The 12,318-nt window shown below is 48.7% G+C and overlaps 1 protein-coding gene across 2 annotated transcripts; it reads right to left on the bottom strand.

The window, feature by feature from the left end:
- Positions 1 to 390: 390 nt before the first annotated feature.
- On the bottom strand, positions 391 to 10,405 carry GEM (GTP binding protein overexpressed in skeletal muscle). 2 transcript variants are annotated; one of them, XM_004597233.2, is made up of 5 exons: positions 10,353 to 10,405; positions 8,701 to 9,025; positions 4,079 to 4,155; positions 2,735 to 2,939; positions 391 to 1,214 (listed from the first exon to the last, which is right to left on the bottom strand). In XM_004597233.2, exons 2-5 carry the CDS (start codon positions 9,014 to 9,016, stop codon positions 937 to 939), a joined length of 876 nt encoding a protein of 291 aa, XP_004597290.1. In that variant the 5' UTR covers positions 9,017 to 9,025; positions 10,353 to 10,405; the 3' UTR covers positions 391 to 936. The 2 variants fall into 2 exon arrangements, with proteins under 2 accessions (XP_004597290.1, XP_058524775.1); XM_058668792.1 differs by lacking the exon at positions 10,353 to 10,405 and adding an exon at positions 9,263 to 9,304.
- Between the last annotated feature and the right edge of the window lie 1,913 nt (positions 10,406 to 12,318).

Below are 12,318 nucleotides of genomic sequence, written 5' to 3'. Positions count from 1 at the left end.
TCTTAAGAAATATGTTCATAAATATGCTTTATCAAATGTTAAAATGGTTATTGTTGCAAAATAATAATAAATAGAGCCCAGCTGTGGCACACAACGGTCACCCCAAAGTTCTGAAAGCTTTTTTGTTGCGTGTTTTATAAAAAAATCAGACCTTTGATAACGTTTGAACATTTGGCATCTTGCACTGCAGGATATCAGTAATCCAGATTTTCAAAAACATTTCATGATGGCTCCATGGTTTGAAAAATAATGACACACAAAAGGTGGTTTGATTAAGTAGACTTTGATTAATTTTGCCCTAAATAAAAATACGTTAAGACACGTAAGATACAATTTGAGTCTCCAGGTGGTACATGTATCAATTCCCAATCCCAATTAGGCACTGAGCAGAAACTGCTCCGTGAGCTTTAGTTTCCAGCAAGGCCTCTCATTGCTTTTCACAGTTTGATGGATTAGCAATAGTCAGAACCATGAGGACGAGATTAGCTCTACAAGACCAGCTCCACAGAAACAGGGTGCATAGAAAGTTCTACCTCGTTGGGAACATACTCTTCGCCTTCCAAGAGTTGTTTGTGAGCCAACGGCCTCATATTCACCTATCAGAACACTGGGAAAAATGTTAGGATAACAGTTCCTGTTGCAGGCATTCCTCTGCGGGCTTCACTTCTTCACTATCCAAAGGAGAGAAGAAATACATATGAAGACCTTATTACTTAAGTAACAAGGTCAGGCTTTTCCTGTAAATAAATACTGATTGTGTGCTAGGCTCCTTCATCCCCTATTAAGCATGTTGCCCAGGAGGCTATGAGTGAGTTTCGGGCTGCACTGGGGAAAGCCACCTCCAGCCATATCTAACAATCCAATCTAATATAGATTACCAGCACCAACGGCCTCCTACGATGTCCATCACGGGGACATCCGCATCCCTCTAAAAGCTCAGAGCACAGAAAGGTCATGACAGGACTTGGACTTGAGCTTGAAGGCCATGTTCTTGTTGTTTTTGGCCACGATCTTGCCCCAGAAGCGCCTGGCTTTCCTCGGGATGCTCTCTCTCCTCTTCTGGTAGGCCAGGCGCCTCTCGTTCTTCTCCTTGCTGTCTCGGCGCAGGCGCACCTGGCGCACGATGCCCTCAAACAGCTCCTTCACGTTGTGCTGGACAGCCGCCGAGGTCTCGATGAACTTGCAGTCAAACACCACGGCACAAGCTCTCCCTTCTGGTCAGGAAAGGAGGGGAGAAGGTCAGAGAGCAAGCAGACTAGGCTCCTACTCATTCTAAGTCAGCTCAGTGGGAAGCACACCCTCCCTGGCTGTTTCACAAGAGGATCCCTGGAAACAGGAGAGACACAGGCCTGAGATCTGGTCAACCACAAATGCACTGGGTAAAAACTCAATTTTATGTAACATAAGGGTTCCTCAAAAAATTCATGAAATTAAACAAGAAGGTGTATTTTTTTGCATGCAAAATTTTGTTTGGAAATTCATACATCTTTTTTTATTATATTAGTTTTCCATGAACTTGTTGAAGATTCTTCACTCACATGGGTTTGAAAAATTTTTGAACTAATATGAATCTTTTAATTGTTTAATTCCATAAACCTTTTGAAGTATCCTTATACAGTAATGTTAATTAGAATAATAAAAAAAAAGCATAGCCTTAATGGCCCTACCAAGAGCCAAGACCTAAACACTGAGCTCTTTATAAACATTTTCAATGCTCACAAAAATCTTGGAAAATACATTAGTCATCTATTACCTAGGTGAAGAAGATGAGAGGAGTCTTAAAAATTGAGGGAGTTCACACAGCCTGGAGGTGAGCCCAGGGCTGCCTCATGCTCAAGGCCAAGTTCTTAAATCTTTCTTCTAACTTAAAGAATGCTGACTATAAGAACAATCTACTACTTGGTTTTCCTCTCTTTATAAAAAAGAAGACAAGCAGTGCTGAGATATTTTGAAAAACAGTTGAGGGTTTTACAGTTGCATAATACACTCCGAGCAAACTATGCAGGCTCGTTTGGAACTGTCTCTGTTTCAAATATTTCAGTCTTTCCACATGTCTAGTTCAGGTTTGGAAAAAAATGATTATGGTAGATAGTCATGTTCTCATAAGAAGACTGTCCCAAAACTGTTGTCTTTATAAGGCTTCTCTTCTACTTACAGGGCCCAGCAATGCAGCATTTTAATTTTACAATCATAACAGAGATCAAATCTGCATTAGGCCAATAAAATCTCAGTGCCCCCTCAGTAACTACGAATGATCCTGAACTAAGTCTGAACAAGTAGTGTGACACCATCAGACTGTGTCTCAACTTTGGGAAGCAGGGAACAGGAACTCGGAGCATGTTTCTAGGTTTAGAGGAATCAGAGGCAGTCATGGTAAGTTCTGTATTTTAGTCACTCTGCACAAGTTTTCCTAAGTCAGAGTTCATGACCCTTTTGGCACGAAGGTGTTTCTTTCACTTCCCTGAACCCTTGGGATCTCCCTGGGGAACACAAAGGGCAGTATTTGCTAAGCATGATCTCCCAAAAGGCATTTTAGCCAACTGCTTCGATTTGGGAAGATGAGAAATCCTGCAGGTAGACCAGATGGCCAAAGGGAGCAGCCTCCCTAGTAAGGAAATGTAGGGGGTCAGAGTTCCTGGTCCCAGCCTCACAAGAGACAGCAGGAAGCACAGCATTCTGCAGGCAAAGCTTACAACCTACAATGTTGCTGCAGCGCTGGCACCACTCCACGTACCTGATACAGACACTTCCCGGCACCGCACTAAGTCACTTTTATTGCCAACCAAAATGATAGGAATGTCCTCTGTCTGCCGGGCCCTGCGGAGCTGGATCCGCAGCTCAGACGCCTTCTCAAAGCTTGCCCGGTCTGTTATGGAGTAGACGATCAGGTAGGCGTCTCCGACCTGCATGCAGTGGTCTTGCAGCCATTCATTCTCCCCCTAATGGAATGACAAGATCTTCCGTGAGCTTAGGCTGGCCTGGGAAAGGAGGGGTCAATGTGCAAAGAAATGATACTTGCATCCTAAAATACCCATGCTGATAGGAGAAGAAAAAAATATTTCCAATGCCTCAAAATGGTCTACCAGATGTCTGGTGGCTATAAAGCTGGCTAGTTGGTACAGCATTGGCTAGCTGGCATGACATCCTTACCAAAAAGGTTTTTACTTTTCAGTTTCTTCTATAGCTTGACTTGGTAAATTAACCAAATACTCTACCAAATAGCATTCCCATTTGCTATCTGAACTGCCAAAAAGAAGCCTTTTCTGACTTGTCAAAATTTTAATCTTGCCTTCCCCAAGTGAAAATTAAGAATCCTTTAGTGAAAATATGCACATTCCCATTAAACTGAGGGTCTAAGTTAGATGTTCAGAAGTACAAAGTCCTCGAAAGGCAAATGTTTTAAACTAGCACTGAGAATCACAACTTCATCGAAGATGGTCTTGTATCATTTAAAATCACTGTTCCTGGAGCCTGTATTTTGGCAGTGAGTTAAGCCGGCACTAGCAATGCCAGCATCCCATACTGGAGCACCCATTTCGAATCCTGGTTGCTCCACTTCCAATCCAGCTCCCAGTTAGTGTGCCTAGGAAAGAAGCAGGAGATGGCCCACGTTCCTGGTCCCCTACCAGCCGCCAGAGAGACCCGGATGGAGTGCCAGGTTCATGGCTTCAGCCTGGCCCAGCCCCAGAGGTTACAACAGTCGTGGGAGTGAACCAGAGAATGGACCAGCTCCTCTCCCCGAGCTCCTTCCCTTCCTGGGACTCTTTCTTTCAAATAAATAAACCTTTAAAGAAGAAACCACTCCAAAGCAGTGAAGCCATCCCAGACTGTTCACCCTAGTTTGTACATCCCCTAAACAGATACACTCTTTTTGCATGTTTAAATAGAACTAAGAGTGAGTCACTATAGCCTGTTTATTATTCAGAACTCATCGTGGAAGACCTGTTCTTATTCTTCAGAAGGAAGTGCTTTTAATCAATAAAATGAACCCACTTTGTCTGGGACACCAGGGTTGTAGGACAGGGTCACCCTCACACCAAGCAGTCTGCTGACAGGGGGCCCTACCAGCTGCACATACCTTATTCTCCCACATGTCCAGAAGTATAATTGTTGCACTCTCCCCATCCACCATCAGGGTGCGCTCATACGTATCTTCTGGAAAAGAAGAAAACGGATGTTGGAGTCAGGGAACTAGAAAATATTTTTATATATAAGAATGCCATATAAATGATTATGCTAAACTTCCTAAATGGAAAATGAATGAGGTAAATTGACAAATACTTGCAAAGGTACATTACTGTTTTTTCGACATTTTATGTACATGCCTCCAGCTCCAGAGCACTTGAAATGAAAGGCATTTGCTGTCATCGCTCCTGGACCCTGGATCCAGGAAACCACTTCTGAGGGTCAGCCCCGTTAAGAGCGCTGTGCTCAGAGGCGATGGCTGATGGCATGAGGCAGCATCAGCTGCAAAGCCTGTTGTAATCAACCTCACATGCAATCCCTCATCCCTGTTGGTGGGTGGGCACTCAACACCCACTGGCCGTTTCAGGAGCTCTGAGCTCGCTCACAGACCTTTCTCCTCTTTAGCGAAGTATAAAGAAAAAAAAAATCTAGAGACCATCCCTGTTTGGGCAGCAGTTTTCTGCCTCTGAAATAAACACAGTTCCCTGGGAATAAATGAGCTTGTTTTCCATCTCTCGAGCACAGCAGACGTACAGCCTCTAGCTCTCTGTGGTAATGGAAACTTCCTCCCTGCATCTGTGCCCAGACTGGGTGTAGGTGAAGGGTAAATGCATTACCAGGGGCCAGGGCTGTTCCAGGCCAGGAAACAGCTGGGGAGGGGAGGGAACAGAGAAAGGGAAGAGGAGCACTGGAATTTTTGCAAGAGGGCTTCCCATCAATGGAACCCACCCATGTTCTATTTTCCCAATGAGATTTCCTGTTTCAAATTTCACCATTGCAAAGAATGACTTGCACAATGAGTCTCATTTTTTCTTGCCGTTTTTTTCGGCCTGCAATCTCTTTCCTGGGATATCCATACAGCCTATGCCCTTACCTCCCTCTGGGGAGGTGCTCCCTGAGCAGCAGCACTGTGCTCCCACAGGTATTCCTTACTTCTTTCTCTGTTCCACCGCTCTCCGTTATGCCGAGTGTTCTCTGACATGCAATCCACTCACTCATTCTATCAGTCTCTTCCCTTCGCTTCTTACAGCCTGAGTGCAAATCTGATTTGGCCCTGTGATGTTGACTGCCTCCTCCAGCAAACAGTGCCCAGTACATTGCAGGTGCTCAGCGAAACACGGACTCTAAGAATACCATCCTATCTATAGTGGTGTTCACTGCTCTGTTTATCCAGAAGAACCCCAGCCAGGGGTGACCAGTACAGTTAGGCAGACCATGAACCTGTCACTGAGAGGAAATGGCAGAGTCAGAATCAGCTCTAACTCATGGTGATTCCCCATCTCCCACGTGCCAGACATCATGCTACAGGCTTAGAGTGCCACCACCTTACCTTAATCATCCACCATTCAAAAAAGTATGTATTATCCCAATTATTCTAAGGAGGAAGGTAAAGTGGCTTGTCTGAGAGTATCAGGTAGGTCAGGGCCAGAGCTGAGGCCTAATTTACCCGTTAGTCTTACCTAGCAGCTCAGTGCTCTGTGTGTGTGTGTGTGTGTGTGTGTGTGTGTGTGTGTGTGTGTCTGTATGTGTGTGTGTGTCTGTATGTGTGTGTGTGTATAAAGTACCTTCTCACCTTGCCCGGGCTCCTAACTCCTAGCTTCCTTTAGGGTCCAGTTCCAACACCATCTCATCCATGACATCTTTTCTCACTTTCACAGCCAGAAGTCAGGCTTCTCTGAATTCCCCGTGTTCTCCTTGTAACTCCATCTGGATTCATATTTGATCTCTGCTGCACCCTAGGAGCATGGCAAGGGAAGGACCCTTGCAGACCCCTTCAGTACCTCACCAAATTCCAGGATGTACAAGGGGACATCAACAAGCTTCTGGAAAATGGAACTAAAAGATAAGTTGATCTGGTTGCCAAAAATATTTGAAACCCATACTTAGTTTTTCCATGAGCTTTTTTACTCTGCCCCAAATGTTTGATAATTATTTTAAAATGAATGAATGTCATTAAATGTATATAAAAATCATAAAATTGCTGCAATATAATTGGAGTAACATCCATCTGTACTAGGAGAAATAATAATAATGTTAATCTTTTTAGAATGGCTAATGCTGAATTAAAATAAAAATCAGGCCCCAGCACAGTGGCCTAGCAGCTAAAGTCCTCGCCTTGAATGCGCAGGAATCCCATATGGGCGCAGGTTCTAATCCCGGCAGCTCTATTTCCCATCCAGCTCCCTGCTTGTGGCCTGCGAAAGCAGTCAAGGACAGCCCAAAGCCTTGGGACCCTGCACCCTCGTGGGAGACCTGGAGGAAGTTCCTGGCTCCTGGCTTCGGGTCGGCGCAGCACTGGCCGTTGTGCTCACTTGGGGAGTGGATCATCGGATGGAAGATAGTTCTCTGTCTCTCCTCCTCTCTGTATATCTGACTTTGCAATAAAAATAAATAAATATTAAAAAAAATAAAAACCAAAATAGGGCTATGCCTTGTAAAATCTTTCTCTTCAGAAACAAAATCTACAGGGCCTACAAACAAGTGACACAACTTTGATGGCATGAATTAAGTTATTCAAATGGGCTACATCAGCTGGGATGGCTCATTTGAGAACTCCCTCATTGTCAAAGATTATCAGTTGAAGGAGGTAAGAAAAGGATACTCTTTAGCTCTCTTCCACTTGCCTAAGCATAATGCTTGCCTTTCAAAATTCCAGGTATGAATTGGCTCCTTGATACTTACTGCTTATGGAATCTTATGGGGAGGCCAGCCTCTGTGCAGACAGTCCTCCATTTTAATGGACAAGTAGTTTTGAAAGTCCACCATAGATTTCTGGTTTCAAAAATACCAAAAGCAAAACAGTTCTGGGCTGATCTTTCCCTGCACCCAAAGCCCTTCGGTGTGATTTCCTCCAGGGCTCCTCTAGTTCAGCTGGCTCTGAATCAAAGCCCCTGACACTGGGCTCCTTGCTAGGACAACACGTCCTCATCATTGGGTACCCTAGAGATTCGCATTGGAGCCAGGCTGATACCTCACCCAAAAGGCAACAACTGCAAGCTAAATCCTGGAGCCGCAGGAGACAAAGAACACAGGGTTTGGATTCAACCAAAACTGGGCTTTAATCCTGGCCATAACACGCTACCAGTAAGCTGACTTCATAGACCTCCATTTCATTCTGTACAATAGTCATATTAATGCCACATAAGCTCTACTTTCAGTTTTATCAAAAGTACTACAGGAGGTACTTAGCACAGTGCTTGGCACACAGTACCTCCTCCCAGCCCCCAAACACCAGAGTGACAGATGTAGCAACCTGCAATGATTAAGTCCCAGATTCTATAGCAGGTTCCCCAAATCCTAAGCCCAGTCATTGGGTGACTTTTTTTCCCCCAAGGCAAAGAACAGCTGAGAGAAGGGACCTGAGAAAGCCCCCTTCAGCATCCAGTCTTTCCTCTCTGTCTCTCAGCAAGGCAGCTTCCAGACTCTAGCAAGGGCATCAATAGCACAACACCCCCCCTCCTTGACTCTCACAGAGCCATTCCAGAGGGAGGAGAGAGATCGATGGGAACATCAATGAGTCATCATTAACAACCCAGTTCCTGAGCTGCCTCGTGGGGAAGAAGCAGTGACCTCCCTGACCCTGGCATCAGAAAGAAGAAATGCTTTAGACCAAACGGTTGCTGGGAGCCAGGAGTACAATCAGGAAGCCAAAGGTGTGGAGACTGAGTCATCACTAAGGTGCCTTCCCACTCAGGAAGGCTGTGATTCAGCGTGCGTAGTAGCTGAGAGTACAGACAGAATAAGTGAGGTGGGTAAGCACCAGCAAGCTCTTCATTCACGTTGACAACCACAGACTTGGACACCCAGCTCCTGCAGCCATTGGTGCTAAGGCTAAAGCTGCAAGGGTCTGCCACAGATACCCCAGAACACAGAGCTGGGCCTGCCATCTCCTTGAGGAATCCGTTTGCTGATGACATCACTTCCAATCAGTTTCAGTAACAGACAAGACTGAACTAATTAAAGGAGATTGTGTGAGAAAAACCTGTCTTGAAAACCCACCAGCCTCCATAGAAAGCACTTATCAGCATTGTGTGCTTCAAATTATTTTCAAAACGTTTTACATCATTTTAGATATATATTATAAACCTTTTTAGACACACCCACGGAAGGTTCTACTATTGCTGGAAACTGGTGAACCCACCCAGTTGTTTTGGCTTTAGGTATAAACAAGAGGGAAGGCAGCACCTATCCCCAGCTCATGGATAAAGTTTCGGTCACCATCAGTGTAAGCAGGAAGTGGGATCCTAGCTACCCCGTTTAATTACCTTCCCTAGTCCAGTTAGATTTATCATCGAAGACACTCTGGCTCCAAGTCAACAGATTTGGGTCTTGTCTGGAAGCAGTATTGTTTCTTCTCCCAAGCTGGGCCAGGGCTTTCCCTGGAAACCCAACTCCCCTACAACCCAGTGTCAAAAAAAGCATAATACGCTCAGTTTTCATAATAAGACATAACCTGGCTGCCCTCTTGTTCTTCTGGCCTGTCAGATGGAAGCCTCGCAAGGCTGAGTGACCTACCTCCAAGCACCTCGCAGTCGCTGTCCATGCTGTCGTGCACACCAGCGAAGATGTTGGCCAGCGTGGACTTGCCCACGCCCTGCTCCCCTATCAGCACCACCCGGTAGTAGGTGTTGCCGGACTCGGACGAGATGACTGAGTCTGTGGAGTCGGAGGACCAGCTCCGACGGCAGTGGTCGTCGGGGGCGGGGGCAGGCCGGTGGCGAGGTTCCTTCTGAATCATGAGATGCCTGCCATCAGCTGGGATGCTCCAGCGCTGCTGTTGGGGCTGCATGCCCACCGTACCCCGGCGCATGGTGACATTGTTGAGAGTCATTGTCGGGTCCTATGGAGCATATTGGAGAAGACGCCAGCATTAGCAAACCCGAGTGAGAGGCGGGGCGAGAGGGGAGGTGGGGGCAGTGGGCTTCCAACACGGAGGAGGGACAGGCATCAGGGCTGTTGTATGAGATGGAGAAAGAACGCCAATGAAATCGTCCAGTTCTCCGAAACCCCAAACAGCCCGGCTCTCACACACCCCACACACTCGAATGGGTAGCCATCCCCAGCGATTAAAAAGTACCGGCAGCATTGCCCACTGCTCGTGGGCTTCCTCCATCCTGAGGGAACCCTACTCAGAGTTGTGTCAGAGACAGCCGGGAGGAGCAGACGCCACTCCAGAAAGGCTTGAAGCGCAACAAGTGAAGGTAGCTGGTGCAGACCAGCTGGCCAGGTTGGTGGCTCTTGTCTAAAGAAGGCTCTTAGGCACCAGTGGCCAGCAAGCGTTGATGCCTGGGCAGGGAGGCGGGGAGACACGTGGCAATGACATCATTGCCCCTTCCCCAGGCGGGACTTGACAGGCACTACTGGAACTTCCATGTTTAGTCAAGCTGCCCTGATGCCCTCTAGCCACCTGACCAGACCGTTAGTGAAGGGGCCGGGGTGACTGAGCTGGAAGGCTACAGCCCAGCTCTGCCCCCTTCCCTCCACAGTTACCTCCTTACTCCCAAGGGGAAACTGCCTGCTCACATTCAGACCTAACACACCCGCAGAGGAGGCGTCGCACGCTGAGCAGATCACTTCCACTCGGAGACTTCTTTAATTCAACTCAAGACTTCCACCTTCTGCCAGCAACTCCAACAACTCAGCTACAACTTTCCCTTGGCAAGGTAGCCTATCTGTGTACCGGGGTCCCTACTCCCCCGCTATTTCAAAGAGTGCAAAAAGTGGGTGCACATGAGTTTATTTCTGCTGCAAGCAGTTGTGAAATCCACACACATGCAAATGCTTGTCCACACGCAAGGTGCACCAACGGTGCGAGTGAGAAGTGTACAAACACTCCGTTCCCCAGCCTCACCACTCCCCAATCTCCACACCTCCACTTCTCGCCCTCTATCTAGCCTGAAGTTTTCACCTCCGACTAGAGCACTCAGTCTCTCTGATCTGTAGCAGGAAGTGACCCAGGGGACCGGCTGAACCGAAGCGACATCTTCTACACACCACACACACACACACACACACACACACACACCCTGACCCCTCCAGAAACCGACAGCTCGACCCCACGCCCCTAGAGCTCCCTTATCAACTTGCAACGCTGTGCGCGCGGGGAAACGCACCCGCTCCCCGCCCCGGCTTCCCGGGGAATAGCCCCTCTCCCACAGCGCCCTTACTTGGCACAGCCGGAGCGGGCAATCGGCGTGGAGCGCAGGGTGCGGGAGGGGTGCGCGCGCGGCTCGCTCCGCGCGGGGTGCGGGTCCGGGCTGCGGGGCGCGGGGTGCGGGTCCGGGCTGCGGGGCGCGGGGTGCGGGAGGAGTGCGCGCGCGGCTCGCTCCGCGCGGGGTGCGGGTCCGGGCTGCGGGGCGCGGCGTGCGGGTCCGGGCTGCGGGGTCCACCGCCTGCGGAGCCGCCGCCGCCCCGCGGTTTATAGGGAGCCGCCGGCCCGCGCCAGGGCTTTTCCGTGACGTCAGCGCCCCCGCCGGGAGGAGGCGGCTTTGCAGCAAACTTGGGGTGGCAGGCGCTCGGCTGAAGCGGTTACTCGCAGTCACGTGACCCCCCCTCCTCCTCCTCCTCCTCTCCTCCAGCTCCCTTATTTTTTTAAAAGCAAACAATGACAGTTCCATCCCGGGCCTTTATTTTTGTTTTATGTTAACCAGGTGGGCCCGGCAAAATGGAGAAATCCACGAAGTGTTGCTTAATCGCCCTTCCCAGCAAAGCACTTCAGCGACCTCTCAGGATAAAGGTTGGACGAAGAGACGGGTTTTCCTGCGGAGCCCGACTTTGTCCAACATTCCCCGCGCCGGGTGCGCCCCTAAACAGCAGAAGTTTCGGCCGGCGTTGGTGGCGACTTTAGCCACCTTCCACCTTGGTTGGCCAGGGCGTTTCAGTCGCATCATCTGCAAGGCGAACAGCGCAGTCCTGCTTCCAACCACCTTCTCTCCAGGCTGGAGAGGGAGGGAGGAACAGAATGGGGAGCCGGCGACCACAGGGTTTTGCTTCCCTGCTCTGGCAGGGACCCAGAGAGAACCGACCAGAAAGAGGTGACGAAACAAAACAAGACCTTGACAAAGGACAGTTTGGAAAAATAACTTCATTAGGGAGCCAAGAGGATTGTGCTAAACAATCCTCAAGCTCTGGACCAGAACGTCTGGGCACCTCAATCAGGGAATGTAGTCGGCATTCCAATCAGCAGCATCTCTAACCAAGAGTCAGGCTTCCTGGCACGGCCAGCGGTGGAGCCCCAGGCATTGGAGCCAGTGTATTGGGACCAGTGCTCAGCCCAACCCCCTTGAGAGCCGTCTGGGAATCCTAGCCACCACCACTACCCATTACCAAGTCCCTCCCAGGACCTATACCGAATAGGTCCTGTTAAGTCTCCCAGAACCTTAATGCTTACCACAGTTTTAGAAGGTGACTATTCTGTTGCTGCTTCGTCGTTCCACGAGGGAGGGAAGGGACAGGTGTCCAGAAGATTCACTGACGGTCACGCAGCTCCTACATGGCCAGTATCCAGAACCTAGATTTCCCAAGACTGTTGGGTACCACCTAGTCAAGCCTCTCAGTGACCCCTTGCCAGGGACATGAGCATTTCCCTGAAGCTGTGTTTAGAAATAGGGCTGGCCGTTCCAACAGATCCATTGTGTTTCCAGCCAGCATCATCCCTGGGTTGGCCAGTGACTCCAGGAAGCATCTATTAAAATGGCTGGACCCTAATGCAATTACAGCAGCTTCTCAATCCTCCTGCAAGCACTTATCTGCTTTGGGGATTTTCTAAAGTGACCAGTTGCTGAGAGCTGCCAGACCCCAGATTGGCCAAGGAGGCCACTGCAGAGAAAATGCAGAGCTCTTTAATCTCATGTATCCAGTCCCAGCTACTATTGATTTTACACATTCGGAAGCTCAGACCCAGCAGCACGGGGATCACTAGGGTAGGAAGCAGCAAAGATAGAGCCAGAATTTGCACAGCATAATATCTCAGACAATGCCCTGTTCTCATGGGCCTAGCCAGGAAGGGATGGCTGAAGATGTGGGGAAAGGAGGAGAGAGAAAGAGGGGACAGAGGTATTCAAGTAGGGAAAGGAAAAGTGAGGAAGAGAAAGAGGAAGGGAGAGAGAGGAAAAAATGTCCCAAAGAATACAC

Source organism: Ochotona princeps, chromosome 9, assembly GCF_030435755.1.
Source record: "Ochotona princeps isolate mOchPri1 chromosome 9, mOchPri1.hap1, whole genome shotgun sequence".
Lineage (NCBI taxonomy): Eukaryota > Metazoa > Chordata > Mammalia > Lagomorpha > Ochotonidae > Ochotona > Ochotona princeps.
This window is presented reverse-complemented; position numbering and strand designations above follow the sequence as displayed.

Coding starts and splice junctions, on each gene's coding strand:
- GEM (XM_058668792.1), bottom strand. CDS start 9,298: ATGGAGGAAGCCCACGAGCAGTGGGCAATGCTGCCG. Junction 4,156..8,700: donor CGACTGCGAGGTGCTTGGAG/GTAGGTCACTCA, acceptor CTTCTTTTCCAG/AAGATACGTATGAGCGCACC. Junction 1,215..2,734: donor CCGGGAAGTGTCTGTATCAG/GTACGTGGAGTG, acceptor TTTCCTGACCAG/AAGGGAGAGCTTGTGCCGTG.